The sequence below is a fragment of the Ranitomeya variabilis genome, chromosome 2 (genome assembly GCF_051348905.1).
Source record: "Ranitomeya variabilis isolate aRanVar5 chromosome 2, aRanVar5.hap1, whole genome shotgun sequence".
NCBI lineage: Eukaryota > Metazoa > Chordata > Amphibia > Anura > Dendrobatidae > Ranitomeya > Ranitomeya variabilis.
Genome location: NC_135233.1, coordinates 928,314,268 through 928,334,017, shown reverse-complemented (window position 1 = coordinate 928,334,017; position 19,750 = coordinate 928,314,268). Strand labels below are relative to the sequence as shown.

General features: G+C 46.2%; 1 protein-coding gene across 1 annotated transcript; it reads left to right on the top strand.

The window, feature by feature from the left end:
* Positions 1-13,594: 13,594 nt before the first annotated feature.
* On the top strand, positions 13,595-19,242 carry C2H3orf80 (chromosome 2 C3orf80 homolog). The gene has a single exon (XM_077290655.1). It carries the CDS (start codon positions 13,985-13,987, stop codon positions 14,573-14,575), a length of 591 nt encoding a protein of 196 aa, XP_077146770.1. The 5' UTR covers positions 13,595-13,984; the 3' UTR covers positions 14,576-19,242.
* Positions 19,243-19,750: the final 508 nt, after the last annotated feature.

Below are 19,750 nucleotides of genomic sequence, written 5' to 3'. Positions count from 1 at the left end.
CTTTTTTGTTAAGTATATAATTCCACTTGTGTTAATTCATAGTTTTGATGCCTTCAGTGTGAATTTACAATTTTCATAGTCATGAAAATACAGAAAAATCTTTAAATGAGGTGTGTCCAAACTTTTGCTCTGAACTGTATATTATCAACACATAATTATTGTCCTCTATCACTATTTTTAGTGGAACATTTTGCATCTGAAAGAGGCATAATACAGCAACATGACAGATCAGTAACATTGGGTTCATATGCATCGCTTTGCGGAGTGCAGGAGTCCTAAAGCAGTGATGGAGTTAAATATAGTGAAGAAATCTAAACCTGCTGCTGATGCTGCAGCATAATAATCAGCAGACATCTTTCTAGCCTTTGCCAAAATGTAAATTGTCTGCTGTCCTTATGGCTTATGTATGATAGATTGTTTAATATCATATTTTGAATGTATTCCTTGCTGATGCACCATTCACTTCATATGTATTGGGTCTGCGACAAACAGAACTATATTTAAATCACTGTGAATATTCTGCAAATGATGGACAAGGTAATGCAATAAGCAAACGGGAATATTACTGTAACTCACAAGCCCATTGATTATGTGTATAAGACACCTCTATGAAATTGCTATAGAAGAATTCACAAGGCCTGCACATTTCTGCAACTCACAGCCTTCAAAATCCCTAATGACACCAGAGCTGCATTAAGGCCATTAATAATTGTTAAATGGTGGTCATACATTTTTAATCAGCAGTGGGTACAGAAATTTTGAAAGAGTATCCCAACATCAAAGTATATTTAAATACTGACCATGGGAAAAGCAAATGTAAAATCAATCACTTGGATGAAAAGAACATGCAAACACTTTGTTAAAGGAAAGGTGCAATATGATGTATAGCATCATAATGTTATTAGTTTAAATGGGATTGCTGTGATGAAATAATAAAAATAAACACAAGAATGTAGAAAAAGATAATTCCTCAATAGGTAGATAAAGAGTGTATCAAATGCAGGGTTAATTACAGGTTATGCTGCCATAGGCTCCAAACCTGTATACATCCCAATAAAGGGCCATTTACATTCACCAATAATTGTCACGACTAGAGTTGGGCGGACCCCTGGATGTTGGTGTCCGGCAAGTTCAGCCGAACAGGTAAATAAAAGTTCGGTTCGGGGGCCAGAACAGTACAGTCATGCACACGACACCACGAGAAACACCCTTGTGTTCGGGGGCCGAACTTGAATAGTAACACAGGCTTCCTGGTGAAGTCCATATTGGGAGTCCGTGCCCGACCAGTAGATGTTCGGTACAGACCCTGACCTTTACTGTTCAGGTTCGCCCAGCTCTAGGCATGACATGTTTACTTCTGAACAATTGTAATTGGACAGTAGTTGGGTGTCTGTACAACATGCGTAATGTTGACTGCCACCTATTAGAAAAAAAATGCAATTAGTTTATTGCAAACTACCACAGTTTATGGCAATTACAGAAAAATAGTGCATTGTTTTTACAACACAATTTTCAACCGAGCATCAATTATACACCTAATTCCTAATATAATATACACCTTAATTCCCTAAGTGGGGACTGTACTTCAACATACCATGCATAAATTAATAGTACAAGCAAACATAAGAAACTTTGTAATGTATCTTATCAGAGAAATCTGCTTTCTTCCCCACTTTTCAGCCACTTCTTCCTCTCCCCTGCTTGTCATCCACTGTGAAAAAAAAAAACCCAGCTCAAATCTGTCTTGCTCATGCAAGGCATACTAGCTGGTTCTGGTGATATGTAACACAGGCTCAGACCCGGATTGCTTTTCTGCACCCTTTAAAACAGGGGTGGGGAACCTCTGGCCCGCGGGCCGCATGCGGCCCATATTAACTTTTCATGCGGCCCGCGGGAAGGTCCCTAGAGTCCGTAATGCTCGGGCGGCAGCCGGCCCTTTAACCCCCAAGTGCACAGAATGCAGCGTTCATTACCCCTGTGATCTCTGTGCCCCCTGTGATCTCTGTGCCCCAATATGATCTCTGTGCCCCTATGTGATCTCTGTGCCACCAACTATATGCCCCCCTGTGATCTCTGCACCTCCCAGCTATGTGCCCCTATGTGATCTGTGATCCCCCTGATTTCTGTGGCCCCAGCTAAGTGCCCCTCCTATGACCTCTGTGCCCCATAGCTATATGTCCCCCAGTGCCCCCCAGCTATGTGCCCCGTGATTTATGTGCCCCGTGATCTCTGTTCCCCCTGTGAGCTCTGTGCCCCCCAGCTATATGCCCCCCGTGATCTCTCTGCCCCCCAGCTATATGCCCCCTGTGATCTATGTGCCTCCCAGCTATGTGCCTCCATGTGATCTGTGTTCCCCCTGTGATTTCTGTGGCCCCAGCTAGGTGTCCCTCCTGACCTCTGTGCCCCATAGCTATATGTCCCCCAGTGCCCCCCAGCTATGTGCTCCATGATTTATGTGCCCCCTGTGATCTCTGTTCCCCCGTGATCTCTGTGCCCCCAGCTATATGCCCCCCGTGATCTCTCTGCCCCCAGCTATATGCCCCCTGTGATCTCTGTGCCCCCCCAGCTATATGCACCCCTGTGATCTCTGTGGCTCCCAGTTTTGTGCCCCCCTGTGATCCCTGTGCCACCCTGCTATGTACCCCGTGATATTTGTGCTCACATGTGATCTCTGTGCCCCCTGTGATCTCTGTCCTCTCCAGCTATGTGCCCCTCTGTAATCTCTGTGCCCCCCAGCCATGTACCTCCTGTGATCTTTGTGCACCCCTGTGATCTTTGTGCCCCCGGTGATCTCTGTGCCTCACAGCTATGTGCCCCCTGTGATCTTTGTGCCCCCGGTGATCTCTGTGCCTCACAGCTATGTGCCCCCTGTGATCTTTGTGCCCCCCTGTGATCTCTGTACCCCCCCTGTGATCTTCGTGCCACCCCCGTTGATTTGTGTCTCCCCGGTGATATATGAGCCCCACCTGGTGATCTATGTGCCTCCCCGGTGATGCCTGTCCCCCCAGTGCTGTATATCTCCCCCAGGGCTGTATGTGCCCCAAAGTGATATGCATATTCCCCAGTGCTGCATTTACCCCTGAAGTGCCGTATATATTAACCCCGAGTACTGTATATCCCCCCAGTGCTATATATCCCCACCTGTGCTCTATATAGCCCTCAGTGCTGTATATAGCCCCAGTGATGTCTACTCCCCCCAGCCTCCCCAGTGATGAATATGTCCCAGCATCTCCTGTGATGTCTATGCCCCCTAGCCCCTCCTGTAATTTATATGACCCCAGAGTCTCCTGTGATGCATATACAGCAGTCTCAATGTTTTATGTTGTTATGTTTGTACAGCAGTCCCAGCATCTCTGTGATGTCTATACAGCAATCCCAGTGTCTCGTATGTGATCATATGTAATGTATATGCAGCGCCCCAGAGTCCTGGTCGTTGCAGTACTGTGGCTCCGCCGCTAAGGGGGGCTATGGTACGTCTGATGGCACTGAAGGAGTTCATCTGACCAGGTATCACAGACACCAATACACTTCACAGTCTGGCCTCCAGGGGGAGCTAAGGGTTCTATTCATTAGGCCACTCCTCACAATCTGGTAAAACTGGGGGTTAGGCAGGAAGTCAGAAGAGAAAGCTGACTGGGTTGGAACCAGGCAACACCTTGTGGCAGAGGGTGTTGTAGGGGAAGATTCAGAGGGGTCCCTGTCAGGGGTGGGATCCTGACAGAGGCCTAGCAACCAGAGAGAACGTTACGGGACCGCGCCTGCACGATATAGCGGCGGTACCCCAAGAAAGGACAAGAAGCGAGGTTTATTGTGCTGAGTGAGAAACGAGATCAACGCAACAAGGAGAATACCAGTAGGAGTCGTGCTGTAAGACGAGGCAACATCCTATTGAGGCGCAATACCGGTGGCCGGAACGCCGAGGAAGTATAGAGCTCCAAGCCAAACTTCAAACCTACGGCAGGACAGTCAGTTAGAGGCGGGCTGTCTCACCCAATTGACCTAGGAAGACACAGGGGGTAACAACAGGAGTGGGGCGACGCTAGAGTCCCGGAATAGCTCCGAGCCTCCCCGTCATACGGGTGTGTCCTAACCATAAGATCTGGGGGACGTGGAAGAACATCAGAATCGAGTTGTGAGGGAACACGAGAAACAGACACAACAGTTGTGAGGACTATCCCGTGGTGCTCAGCAGGGAAGGACTACAACACACAAGCGCTAGCAGGTAGGCACAGATTTCCACCTGCAAAGGGAACTCTGGAGGTGCCATCGGACCGACCAGGCTTGCGCAGCCCGGTTAACCGTATTCCGGATTGAGGACCCTGAAGCCTTCAGTAAAGAGGTAAAGAGACTGCAACCTGGTGTCCTCGTTATTTACTGCACCGCACCACCACCACCATCCTCACCTATTATTTGGGCGCCCCTCAGCAGGGTCATGGACCGGGTCTAGCCACCGTGACAACCCCAGAACAGAGACTCAGAGGCCCGGTACCGGGTACCCCTCGGCCCTGCGACAGTGGGGGCGCTGCATATATACAGCTGTCCCAGCTTCTCCTATGTGATGTATATACAGCATTCCCAGCCTCTCCTGTGTGATGGATATACAGCAGTCCGTGTCTCCTATGTGATGTATATACAGCAGTCCCTGCGTCTCCTATGTGATGTATATACAGCTGTCTCAGCGTCCTCTGTGTTATAGATACAGCAGTCTCAGTGTCTCCTATGAGATGTATAGACGGCAGTCACAGTGTCTCCTATGTGATGCTTATACAGCAGTCCCTTCGTCTCCTATGTGGTGTATATACAGCTGTCTCAGCATCTCCCATGTGATGTATATACAGTAGTCCCAGCGTCTCCTATGTGATGTATATGATTTACAAAACTTATAACAAAAAGTTGACTGCTCTCCTGGCCGACACAAACCTAGAAAAGCAGCTGTGAGAAGCAACATGAGCAGTATCACCTAACATCACAGCTGCACCAAAGAGAGGCAGCTCCAGCCTTCACATTAAGGGTTAGTTCCTGTAATTAATTGTTTGACTAAATATACCTACCGTATATACTTGAGTATAAGCCGAGAATTTCAGCCCATTTTTTTAGGCTGAAATTGCCCCTCCCGGCTTATACTCGAGTCATACCCAGGGGTCGGGGAGCGGCAGCTGTCTAATAATACTCACCTGCTCCTGGCATGGTCCCTGCACGTCCCTGGTTCTCCGGGTGCCGGCAGCTTCTTCCTGTAGTGAGCGGTCACATGGTACCGCTCATTACAGTAGTGAATATGGACCCGACTCCACTCCCATAGGGGTTGAGCCGCATATTCATTACTGTAATGAGCGGTACCATGTGACCGCTCACTACAGGAAGAAGCTGCCGGCGCCAGAGAACCAGGGACTGCACCGCGCCAGGAGCAGGTGAGTATAACGCAGTGCGGATATTCACCTGTTCCCCGTTCCACTGTCGGCACCGCTGTGTCTTCCCCGTCCTCTGCAGTGATGTTCAGGTCAGAGGGCGCGATGACACGATTAGTGTGCGTGCCGCCCTCTGCCTGAACGTCAGTGCAGAGGACGGGTAAGACACAGCGCCGGCCGTTGGTGGAACGTGGACTGGTAAATATAGCAAGTGTCGGGGGCCTAAGAGGTGAGTACGTAATTTTTTTTTTTTATCGCAGCAACAGCATATGGGGCAAATGTCTGTATGGAGCATCTTATGGGGCCATGTGCAGCATTATATGGGGCAAATATCTGTATGGGACCATGTGCAGCGTTATATGGGGCAAATATCTGTATGGGGCCATGTGCATCATTGTATGGGGCCATGTACAGCATTATATGGGGCAAATATCTGTATGGAGCATCTTATGGGGCCATGTGCAGCATTATATGGAGCAAATATCTCTATGGAGCATCTTACGGGGTCATAATCAACATTTGTGCAGCACTATATGGGGTAAATGTCTGTATGGAGCATCTTATGGGGTCATAATCAACATTTGTGCAGCATTATATGGGGCATATTTTAATATGGAGCATCTTATGGGGCCCATCATAAACTGTATGGAGCATTATATGGGGCTCCTGACTCAATATGGATATTCAAAAACACTTAACCTACTGATGTCTCAATTCATTTTACTTTTATTGGTATCTATTTTTATTTTTGAAATTTACCAGTAGCTGCTGCATTTTCCACCCTAGGCTTATAGAGTCATTAAGTTTTCCCATTTTTTTGTGGCAAAATTAGGGGTCTCGGCTTATACTCGGGTCGGCTTATACTCGAGTATATACAGTATATTCCTATTGTTGCATGTACGTTAAATGAGAGTATACTCGTGACTACAGAACAGGAGAAAGACTTGGGTATTCTGGTTACAAGTAAGCTGAGCAGCAGTACTCAATGTCAGGCAGCAGCCACAAAAGCAAACAAGATTTTACGGTGTATAAAAATAGAGATAAAATCCGACTAATCCCACATATTGTTACTAAATGTAGGGATTGCATAGCAGGTAATCTCCACATGTGTTCAGACTGTGTAACAGCAAATCATGCAGCTGCCGAGACTCAAACATAATATATGAGCACTCCCAAGATACTCGGATAACGTTCGCTCATCACTAATTGTTACCCCTTAATAAATCACTGGTAATGCCACGTCTAGAATATGGGATCCACTTTTGGGCTCTATATTTTAAAAAAGAAATTCAGAAGTTAGAATCCGCTCAAAGGCAGCGACTAGATTAAGGGGTGGAGGCCTCTTATATGAGGAGAGGTTGGAAAAGTTGGGCTTGTTTAGCTTAGAAAAAAAGACGCCTCAAATGGAGATCTCATTTACATGTATGAATACAGTATATGTATGGTCAGCACAGAACACTGGCACATGATTTATTCCTTCCAAAGACCGTACTGAGGACCAGGAGGCACACATTACAGGTGGAAGGCGATTCCGGCAGCTAAACAGGAAAGGGCTCTCTACAGGTAGAACAGGCAGACTGTGGAATGCCGACCACAGGAGGTAGTAATGGCAGACACTATAGTTTTGGTTGGTTGATTGAGCTCTCCGCAACAGTTACAGTATTTCATTTGGCCCCTTGGGAAAAATAATTGCCCCCCTGCACTAGATGATAGTTTATTTAATATCTGCCTTCCTGTTACTCGATGACTCTCAGGTATGAGATTATTTGTGGTTATTGCCATATTCACACAATGAAGCAATATTCTGCACGCTGCTTTTGGCATGAAGCCAGCAACTGCTCCTCGCTAGGAGCTGCAGGACGTCTATTTGATTACAACTATTGATAATGGGAAAATGGTTATAAGAAATCAATCACTGCTCCTGACAAAGCATTAGAAACACCGATGAAGATGGCAGGACCCCGGAGGAGCTGGAGATGACTGTACAATGTCTATAGGCTGAGTATACGAGGACTCCGAGCTTTATGCATCATTACTAACATGAATTGTTAGCATTATAAGTCTCCATGTAAGTATTGGGCTAATAGCCGGGTGTAACGCGATCCCCCGGGCCCCAGTGAGAAGTCGGTCTCAGAGATAAGGCGGCTCATTCCCAGTTTCCTATGTCCTCGGACCGGTCAGCGTAGGGGTGCTGAAAGTCGGACCCCACTGATCTGATATTGATGGCCTATCCTCAGGATGGAAAAATCCCAGATAATCCCATTAACTCCTTTACCACCATAAATCCCAGGGATTTCACCAGTAACCTTCTCACTGTCCTAGACCGACAGATTTAACCTTTAATCCCGTCATTGCTGTAGACTACCAAGGATTTAACCATGAATCCTTTCCCACCACCTAGGATTTAATCATTAACCCCTTTAATGACGCAGACCACCAGAGATTTAACCCGCAATCTCTAGACCACCAGGGATTTAACCACTAAGCTCTTCACTGTATAGACCCTTCAAGAATATTATCATTAAAGCCTCTATTACTTGTAGGTATTCATCAGACTTCTCTCACCAACATAAAGAAGCAGTTATGTCTTCATTAACCCCTTCCACATGCCGGACCCCGAAGATGTCACGTAATACTTCCCTACACTAGACCTCCATCGCTGTCACCTGATTTTTAAATGACAAGAACGGTGTAAATGTCAGAAGATTTGTGCTCCGAGGAAATAACTTCTTGGGCTGCCAGGAATCAGAGCGATAAATCAAGGACAGGAGACATTCATAGACCTCCACCTTCCCGAAAAAGAGAAAAACAACCCAGACCCTCAAAGAGATCAGATAAAGCGATGATACAAAATATGATATCAGAAAGTATCCGCAGCCGCCTCTCATCACACAGACACAGCCTCCCTGAGCTCTTCTTACATTTTATGAGTCGTAACTTGTTAGTTTTGTCTTCATTGACTTCTGGAATGAACTTTCCCTATAGAATTTGCTTATGGCGGACTCTGATGTGACACAGACTGGGCTTCCATGTTCTGCAGGTCTGTATGTCTGCACCAATCACACATACACAGAGAGTGGAGCAAATCATCGCACCTGGGGCATAAAGCACGGACATCTATTATACACAGGTATGAGGACGAGACAGGAGACATGACAGGTGCTCACTGTATAATTCACACATCTGGGGACTAATATCTTCATGGACAGATCCCGATCTCACATTATGACGTCTGCAGTCATATACATCACACATAGCTGTCTGCAGCCATATACATCACACATAGCTGTCTGCAGCCATATACATCACACATAGCTGTCTGTAGCCATATACATCACACATAGCTGCCTGCAGCCATATACATCACACATAGCTGTCTGCAGCCATATACATCACACATAGCTGTCTGTAGCCATATGCATCACACATAGCTGTCTGCAGCCATATACATCACACATAGCTGTCTTCAGCCATACTGTACATCACACATAGCTGGCTGCAGTCATATACATCACACATAGCTGTCTGCAGCCATATACATCACACATAGCTGTCTGCAGCCATATACATCACACAGAGCTGTCTGCAGCCATATACATCACACATAGCTGTCTTCAGCCATACTGTACATCACACATAGCTGGCTGCAGTCATATACATCACACATAGCTGTCTGCAGTCATATACATAACACATAGCTGTCTGCAGCCATACTGTACATCACACATAGCTGTCTGCAGCCATATACAACACACGGAGCTGTCTGCAGCCATATACATCACACATAGCTGTCTTCAGCCATACTGTACATCACACATAGCTGGCTGCAGTCATATACATCACACATAGCTGTCTGCAGCCATATACATCACACATAGCTGTCTGCAGCCATATACATCACACAGAGCTGTCTGCAGCCATATACATCACACATAGCTGTCTTCAGCCATACTGTACATCACACATAGCTGGCTGCAGTCATATACATCACACATAGCTGTCTGCAGTCATATACATAACACATAGCTGTCTGCAGCCATACTGTACATCACACATAGCTGTCTGCAGCCATATACATCACACATAGCTGTCTGCAGCCATATACATCACACATATCTGTCTGCAGTCATATGCATCACACATAGCTATCTGCAGCCATATACATCACACATAGCTGTCTGCAGTCATATACATCACACATAGCTGTATGCAGCCATATACATCACACATAGCTGACTGCAGCCATGGACATCACACATAGCTGTCTGCAGCCATATACATCACATAGCTGTCTCCAGCCATATACATCATACATAGCTGTCTGCAGCCATATACATCACACATAGCTGTCTGCAGCCATATACATCACACATAGCTGTCTGCAGCCATATACATCACACATAGCTGTCTGCAGCCATATACATTACACACATAGCTGTCTGCAGCCACATACATCACACATAGCTGTCTCCAGCCATATACATCACACATAGCTGTATGCAGTCAAATGCATCACACATAGCTGTCTGCAGCCATATACATCACACATAGCTGTCTCCAGCCATATACATCACACATAGCTGTCTGCAGCCATATACATCACACATAGCTGTCTGCCGCCACATACATCACACATAGCTGTCTGCAGTCAAATGCATCACACATAGCTGTCTCCAGCCATATACATCACACATAGCTGTCTGCAGCCATATACATCACACATAGCTGTCTGCAGCCATATACATCACACATAGCTGTCTGCAGCCATATACATCACACATAGCTGCCTGCAGCCATATACATCACACATAGCTGTCTGCAGACATGGACATCACACATAGCTGACTGCAGCCATATACATCACACATAGCTGTATGCAGCCATATACTGTACATCACACATAGCAGTCTGCAGTCATATACATCACACATAGCTGTCTGCAGCCATATACATCACACATAGCTGCCTGCAGCCATATACATCACACATAGCTGTCTGCAGCCATATACATCACACATAGCTGTCTGCAGCCATATACATCACACATAGCAGTCTGCAATCATATACTCATATACATCACAGATAGATGTCTGCAGTCATATACATCACACATAGCTGTCTGCAGTCATATACATTACACATAGCTGTCTGCAGCCATATACATCACACATAGCTGTCTGCAGCCATATACATCACACATAGCTGTCTGCAGCCATATACATCACACATAGCTGTCTGCTGCCATATACATCACACATAGCTGTCTGCAGCCATATACATCACACATAGCTGTCTGTAGCCATATGCATCACACATAGCTGGCTTCAGTCATATACATCACACATAGCTGTCTGCAGCCATATACATCACACATAGCTGTCTGCAGCCATATACATCACACATAGCTGTCTGCAGTCATATACATCACACATAGCTGTCTGCAGTCATATACATCACACATAGCTGTATGCAGCCATATACATCACACATAGCTGACTGCAGCCATGGACATCACACATAGCTGTCTGCAGCCATATACATCACATAGCTGTCTCCAGCCATATACATCATACATAGCTGTCTGCAGCCATATACATCACACATAGCTGTCTGCAGCCATATACATTACACACATAGCTGTCTGCAGCCACATACATCACACATAGCTGTCTCCAGCCATATACATCACACATAGCTGTATGCAGTCAAATGCATCACACATAGCTGTCTGCAGCTATACATCACACATAGCTGTCTCCAGCCATATACATCACACATAGCTGTCTGCAGCCATATACATCACACATAGCTGTCTGCCGCCACATACATCACACATAGCTGTCTGCAGTCAAATGCATCACACATAGCTGTCTCCAGCCATATACATCACACATAGCTGTCTGCAGCCATATACATCACACATAGCTGTCTGCAGCCATATACATCACACATAGCTGTCTGCAGCCATATACATCACACATAGCTGCCTGCAGCCATATACATCACACATAGCTGTCTGCAGACATGGACATCACACATAGCTGACTGCAGCCATATACATCACACATAGCTGTCTGCAGCCATATACTGTACATCACACATAGCAGTCTGCAGTCATATACTCATATACATCACACATAGCTGTCTGCAGCCATATACATCACACATAGCTGTCTGCAGCCATATACTGTACATCACACATAGCAGTCTGCAGTCATATACATTACACATAGCTATCTGCAGCCATATACATCACACATAGCTGGCTTCAGTCATATACATCACACATAGCTGTCTGCAGTCATATACATCACACATAGCTGTCTGCAGCCATATACATCACACATAGCTGTCTGCAGCCATATACATCACATAGCTGTCTGCAGCCATATACATCACACATAGCTGCCTGTAGTCATATACATCACACATAGCTGTCTGCAGCCATATACATCACACATAGCTGTCTGCAGCCATATACATCACACATAGCTGTCTGCAGCCATATACATCACACATAGCTGTCTGCAGCCATATACATCACACATAGCTGTATGCAGCCATATACATCACACATAGCTGTCTGTAGCCATATACATCACACATAGCTGTCTGTAGTCATATACATCACCCATAGCTGTATGCAGCCATATACATCACACATAGCTGTCTGCAGCCATATACATCACACATAGCTGTCTGCAGTCATATACATCACACATAGCTGTCTGTAGTCATATACATCACACATAGCTGTCTGCAGTCATATACATCACACATAGCTGTCTGCAGTCATGTACATCAGCCATAGCTGTCTGCAATCATATACATCACACATAGCTGTCTGCAGTCATATACATCACACATAGCTGTCTGCAGTCATATACATCACACATAGCTGTCTGCAGTCATATACATCAGCCATAGCTGTCTGCAATCATATACATCACACATAGCTGTCTGCAGTCATATACATCACACATAGCTGTCTGCAGTCATATACATCACACATAGCTGTCTGCAGTCATATACATCACACATAGCTGGCTGCAGTCATATACATCAGCCATAGCTGTCTGCAATCATATACATCACACATAGCTGTCTGCAGTCATATACATCACACATAGCTGTCTGTAGTAATATACATCACACATAGCTGTCTGCAGTCATATACATCACACATAGCTGTCTGCAGCCATATACATCACACATAGCTGTCTGCAGTCATATACATCACACATAGCTGTCTGTAGTAATATACATCACACATAGCGGTCTGCAGCCATATACATCACACATAGCTGTCTGCAGCCATATACATCACACATAGCTGTCTGCAGCCATATACATCACACATAGCTATCTGTAGTCATATACATCACACATAGCTGTCTGCAGCCATATACATCACACATAGCTGTCTGCAGTCATATACATCACACATAGCGGTCTGCAGTCATATACATCACACATAGCTGTCTGCAGCCATATACATCACACATAGCTGTCTGCAGCCATATACATCACACATAGCTGTCTGCAGCCATATACATCACACATAGCTGTCTGCAGTCATATACATCACACATAGCTGTATGCAGTCATATACATCACACATAGCTGTCTGCAGTCATATACATCACACATAGCGGTCTGCAGTCATATACATCACACATAGCGGTCTGCAGTCATATACATCACACATAGCTGTCTGCAGTCATATACATCACACATAGCTGTCTGCAGCCATATACATCACACATAGCTGTCTGCAGCCATATACATCACACATAGCTGTCTGCAGCCATATACATCACACGTAGCTGTCTGCAGCCATATACATCACACGTAGCTGTCTGCAGCCATATACATCACACATAGCTGTCTGCAGCCATATACATCACACATAGCTGTCTGCAGCCATATACATCACACATAGCTGTCTGCAGTCATATACATCACACATAGCTGTCTGCAGCCATATACATCACACATAGCTGTCTGCAGCCATATACATCAGACATAGCTGGCTGTCATAAGGATCTACCTGGCCAGAGCTCATACCTGGCATACACATGCCCCAATCACTGCCAGCATACATACACAGTAATCATCTGCAGGTCATGTGGATGCACAAGCCAATCTGGGCAGATGCTGGGGATCCTGCTCCACCAGCAGAGGAAACTTTCCCCCATGCTGACATGCCCATGTAATGGGTGGCACTGCCAGGGGTGGACATCAGCAGGTAGCACAGTCCATGGGTGATGCCTTTAGATGAGCTGTGTGATGTGTCTGCCCTGCTGCCAGTGTGTGGTGATGATGATGATGCTGGACGGTTTGGATCACTAGAGCTGCTCCGCACACCACCACTCATAAGATGATCAAGTCGTCTGAGCCCAAGGTCACCGGGACACGGACCCTAAGGCAGGACTCCCCTCCTCATCAGCAGCAGTCGGGGTGTTGCAGGGGCTGCGGCGCTCGGCTCCCCTCCCTGGTGAAGATGTGAGGCTGCTGCTGCTGCTGGTGACACTCGCGGAGCTGTGCTGCCTGCTGCAGTGTGCCCGCTCCCCCTGACTATGATGGTGCAGAGCGGCTGCTCCCCGGAGGGCTCCCGGCTGCTGCTGATCACGGCGCTGCTGCTGCTGCTGGGGGCTGAGCTGCTGCAGGCGGGCTGGAGCTGCGGGGATCTGCTGTGCGGGGACAGGGAAGGCTGCTGCGTCTTCGGGAACGTCAGTCACACGGAGATCAAGTGCTGCCAGCTGCCCTTCCACACTTTCCTGGACAATGTGGGCTGGTTCGTCAGGAAGCTGTCCGGGCTGCTCATCCTGCTGGTGCTGTTCGCCATCGGCTACTTCCTGCAGCGCATGATCTGCCCCAGCCCCCGCAGGTACACCCGGCCCCAGCCGCGGAGCGCAGGGGGCCCCGGGCTGCTCCACGACACCAGCTCCCAGGACTCCCTGATAGACAGTGTGCGGCACCTGTCCGAGCACGAACTGCGCATCATCTCGTCCCCCGTGCTCCTGCAGCTGCCCAGCTACGAGGAGGTCAAGTATCTGCCCACCTACGAGGAGTCCATGAGGCCGGGGCAGGTCATCCTGCCGGTGTCCCAGATCCCAGCGCAGGCGGACGATGGCGGGCCGGGGGCATTGCCCCCCTACACACATTGAGCTGGAACTTGGGGGTCTCTGGCAATGCCCCATCATTCCAATAGTACCGGAGGTCTGGGGGCTCTGTGACTGTGCCCCATATTCCTGTGAAGCTGGAGGATGGGGAACGTTGTCCCAATAGTTACAACCGTCTGGCGGATGACGAGAGTGTGCCATTGCCTTTTACTTTAGCGGATGGGGTCCTTGGCATTGCCCCATATTTACCATAACCTAGAGGATGGGGTCCATGACATTGCCCTCTTATATAAGATAGAGGATGGAGTCCGTGAAATTACCCCCATCTATACATTAAAGTAAAGGATGGGGTCAGTGCCATTATCCCCATATATACAGTAGCAGATGGGATCAATGCCATTGGCCTCTTACTTTACATAGAGCATGGGGGTCTGTGGCATTGCCCCATATTTACTATAAAGTAGAGCATGGGGGTCTGTGGCATTGCCCCATATTTACTATAAAGTAGAGCATGGGGGTCTGTGGCATTGCCCCATATTTACTATAAAGTAGAGCATGGGGGTCTGTGGCATTGCCCCATATTTACTATAAAGTAGAGCATGGGGGTCTGTGGCATTGTCCCTATAACATATATTAAAGGAGAGGATGAGGAAAGTGCCATTGCCCACATTTACAGTAAAGTAGAGGAAGGGGCAGTGGTGTCACCCCCGTACTCTTAAAAAAAAATAGAAGATGGGGAAAACCAAATGATTCTACTTATTTGGGCCATCACTGTCCTGATCTACAACTGACAAGATCCCTGTTGCTGTCATCTGCTTGTATCCATGTTCCATCGTTTAGTCAATGTCCACCTTATGTTCCTTGCGTTTACTCATCGTGACCATAATTGTCTATGGTATTATGTGTATATGGGCAGACGATCAGATCCACTGGATCAGAAAAAGACCTGATCTGTTCCCAGACGATCATTATTACTAGTGTACATACCGGGCATAGTGGTTGGATCTCAAAACTCCACCATGGGTCGTAGGAGACCTTTATTTTGCAGGATGGGACAGTTTCCTGTGGTATTGTCTCCCATCTTCATAAAAAGACCTGCACTGATGATTAGTGACATTTTATGGGAACCTTGGTCTGATTGGGGCGGAATGAGCATGTGTCATAGCAGCCTTACATCTGGTGGAGGGTCTGTCTGTCTAATTGTCATCATGCGGTCATTGAACGTTGGTGTTGCCCTGTCGTCTGCTCCGTACGCTCATTGTCCTGCAATGCCCTCTATATCGGACTGTAAGGGGTAATCCCAGCACAGAGTCCCGGTGGCTTCTCCCATCTGCCCCAAGCTTGTAGCACAGCAGTCAGGCTGGGATGTGTGGTAGAGCCGGTGACTACCTGTGGGGTGGCTGCACGTCTCCAGCTGCTCACACTTCATCCCGTCTGTTATATGATGTCCCAATATCTAGAGCAGCACTAATTACGGGGACTGCTGTGTAGTCTCTGGTTATTCACACTGATCAGATTGCTGCAGATTAATAGAAGTTTATTGAACTGGGACTAATTTGCTAAAATTAACAAAATAATTTAAAACCTGCAAAGATAATAAATCAGATAATAGTGTTACCATGCTCTATAATACAGGCCAACGTCATCTTCTTATCACTAGCTTCTGGTAGAGCTTTCTCCATCCTTGCACATGCTGCAGTGGTAATGTTGTGCTTGTGTGATCCATCCCCCCGCACCGGACTGCGTAGCCCCTTCACAGGTTGGATTAGTCGCCTCATGTCCACCGCTCGCTATGATTTAAATACCTCTCTAGTCTCTTGACTGCAGTTTTACTGTAGGTTTCTCTTGGCAGCTAATGGATTTTCTCTGCTCTGGACCCGTTTGACCTGATTTTTCACCCCGTTGTCTTGCCTCTTCTTGTCTGGAATGCAATGGGTTTTTTTTGTTGGCTATCCAAATACCGGGCTGCCCCTATGTACTAACATTTAGGCTAGGTTGGTATACTGGGGCCTTATAGGGCTTTCTTACTCCTCAAGACAAAGTTGGAGGATTTGCTGCTGTCGTCCCTTCGTCTGTTGGATGCAGTCTTCAGCATTCAGCCCTCTGCAATACCAGTCTCTGGCAGAAGCCTTTGTCAGTAGAAACTGCTTTCGTCCTTTACAGGATAATCAATAAACTCCTAGATATCAATTTACTAGAAACTCCTGGATTGGGACAGAGTATAGGAAACAGAAGGAATGAATTACGCTCCATCGCATTACATCTAGTTATATATGAGTTATATCGCAAGTGCCTGAGAGATCTGTTATTCTGTTTGATGTCTGCTTCTATCGCTTCTCACTGCTGCAGGCAATAAGGCACTCTGAGAACGCAGTGGGGTACGTCGGGGACGTTTACTACCACAGCAATCCGCTCACGATTGTGTGATGGTAAACTCCTTGGTGCCTTTATCTGAAGTTTTGTACTTGAAGAACAAAACATATAAGCCATAGACTTTTGTCAGGTGCCTGACTATCTGCTGTGATACATTTTGGATGTACCTTTAGCCGCACATTATAATCTAGAATGTTTTCTAGATTAAGGAGATTTGCACAGTATGAGCATTAATGATGCCATCCAGCAATGCACAACAATGTATGTATGTTGGCCATGATTGCTTGGAGAAGTATTCACAGTACTGTGTTGGAAATTCGGAAGGACGTAGAAGCATGCCTCCATTTATACAGCCGGTAAAGGGGAAACGTCAGTCATCACATAATGATACGCAGACCCCCTTGTAGGAAACCAATGATGAAGGGGGTGGCATGTCATAGTCACTTGGTAGTATACCTTACCCGGGATCTCATATGGGTGACATAATGAAGAATGACCGACCACTGTACTCTGGTTCTACAATGTAGAATCTGTACTTCTACCAGCAAACATGGCGAGGGCAAAGCCTCTACAGCGTGCAATTTGGGGGACGCACATACATTCGGCTGTAGTTGATTTTCACTGTTGACTGGAGTCTTCCTTTAAACAGGAGCTGTCAGCAGAATTTTGGACTCTTGACTACAGACATAGAAGTATTAGTGCTTTGAAGCTGATACTTTTTTGGAAGAAATCTGTTTTGTTCTTCTGTAATTAGTCCTTGATGTTTTTCGCTAATAATACACAGGTGCCCGGGGGCTGGATCTTACACTTGGGTCTCTTCCTGCCTGTCTGGGCATCATCTGCTCCCCTCCTGCCTTTGGTCTATGACTGACAGATTACTGCTTTTTCAGTAACTTGCCTCCTCTAGGTGCAGGCATTGCCTGGGGCGGAGCATGTGCAGAGCTATTTCTCAGATGAATGACGTCACCTAGAAGTTACTGCGCATACGCAACCCTTAGCAATGCTGGCGTCGCGTGAGATTTCATCCAGAATAGGCAAGTCCCTACCTCTCAGGCCGCGGGTGTGTGGATAATGCCTGGACTGGCCGGAGAGGGCCAAGTGCAACATCCAGCCCCGCTGCACTCGCACCTCATTAGCATAAAACGTCCATGGCTGATTACAGAAGAACGACAAAACGGAGTTCTTCATCAAAGATATTTTATTTAGCTTCAAAGCGCCATTACTGCCATGTCTTTAGTTAAGAATCCAAAATCCCGGTGACAGGTCTTTTTTAAAAGGTTTATTCGGCCAGAGGAATTTATCACTTATCCACAAAATAGATGGTAAATTCTGTATTTTTGGGGGTCTGACTGCCCAGATCCCTGGTCCCATGTCCCCACTTTAGATACAAGACCACGGCCAGGATCTGCTGTGTCTGACGAGTGGAGGCTTGACCACCGCTCCATCCAAATTCCTACCATTGGCTTTTCGACTGGGAAAAATGTGGTTCCCCGATTTCTGCGATCGTGAGGGTCACACTCATGGGGGCACCACTTGTCTTGCTTTACTACCCATTTAGTGGAAAGATAATACATTCTTCTGGCCAGGATAACTCTTTAAAGATTGTTTTATTCTTATGCAATTAAATGAGGCAAAACCATGAATAATGAAGGTAACCATGCAGTGATTGGATGGGCGTTTCAGAAACGGCCTCTGCAGCCAAAATGTAACCGTTACTTCTTTAGTCAATTATAATTCCTAGATTTTAAAGGGTTTTTCAAGAATTAGAAAAACATATCTGCTTTTTTTTCCCCAGAAATAATGTCAATCTTATCTATTGGAAGTTTTAGAACTGTAGCTTAGCCCCACAACCGTGAATGAAGCTGAGATGCAATATAAGATACAGCCCATCAAGAACAGTGGGAAGAAAAAGCAGACCCTTATCTTCTGAGGACGCCTTTAAAATTGGGATCTTCACTGTGATCTCTGCCTCACTCATAAATCATTAGATAAAGTTATCTAGACAGAACAGCGCATTTACCTATCACTGCCTTATCATATTTTGATTTTGCTCAGGCCTTCAATGCAAGAAATCATTTCAGATATATTTATGTACTCTTATATAAGTGACATCTATTCGCAAATATAACTTTTTATTTATCTATGATTGATCTGAATTAATTATCTTTAAACCTGTTTTCGTGTAGTTGTTGATTTCTAAGGAAAACTAACTGGTTCGGCAGCTATTTTATTCTCTTCTCGTAAAGGACCTGGTTTTAAATGTGGGTGCCGTATATCAAGGTTCCCTTTGTACCATGACAAGAATTGCGGTCTTAATAAAGATGACAAGTGGCAGAGAAGATTTCGGTGGTTCTATATTTATAATGGTGTTTCTATAAAGCAGTTTATTGAAGCCATTCTTTGGCTAAAACATAGAAAGGAGTCATCAACCTCAATCCTGAGGAACCTCATATACACTGGATCCATATCCTGAAAATGTGATTGTTGATAAAGGCTAAAAACTGCAATGCAACTCATTCTAACATCATAAAGTTATGAAATCTTGCCAGGATATGCCATCACTGGTTATTGAGCGTCTATGCTCTGGAACGCTCCCTTTCAGGCTGTCCCTTCACTATTTCTCCCTGTATAGCGGCACTCCCGAACACCCACTGTGCAGAGAACTGCAGCCATCCATAGTCACTTGAATGGAGTCGTACTGTAGCGACATGTAGCTCTGCTGTGCAGGGGATCTGCAGCACAGCTCCAGTCACGTGGCTATAGCTCGCGGCAATTTTCTACAGAGTATGTTCAAGAGTGCCGCAATGCAAGGAAAGCAAAAAGTGAAGTGACCACAGTTCTCAATTC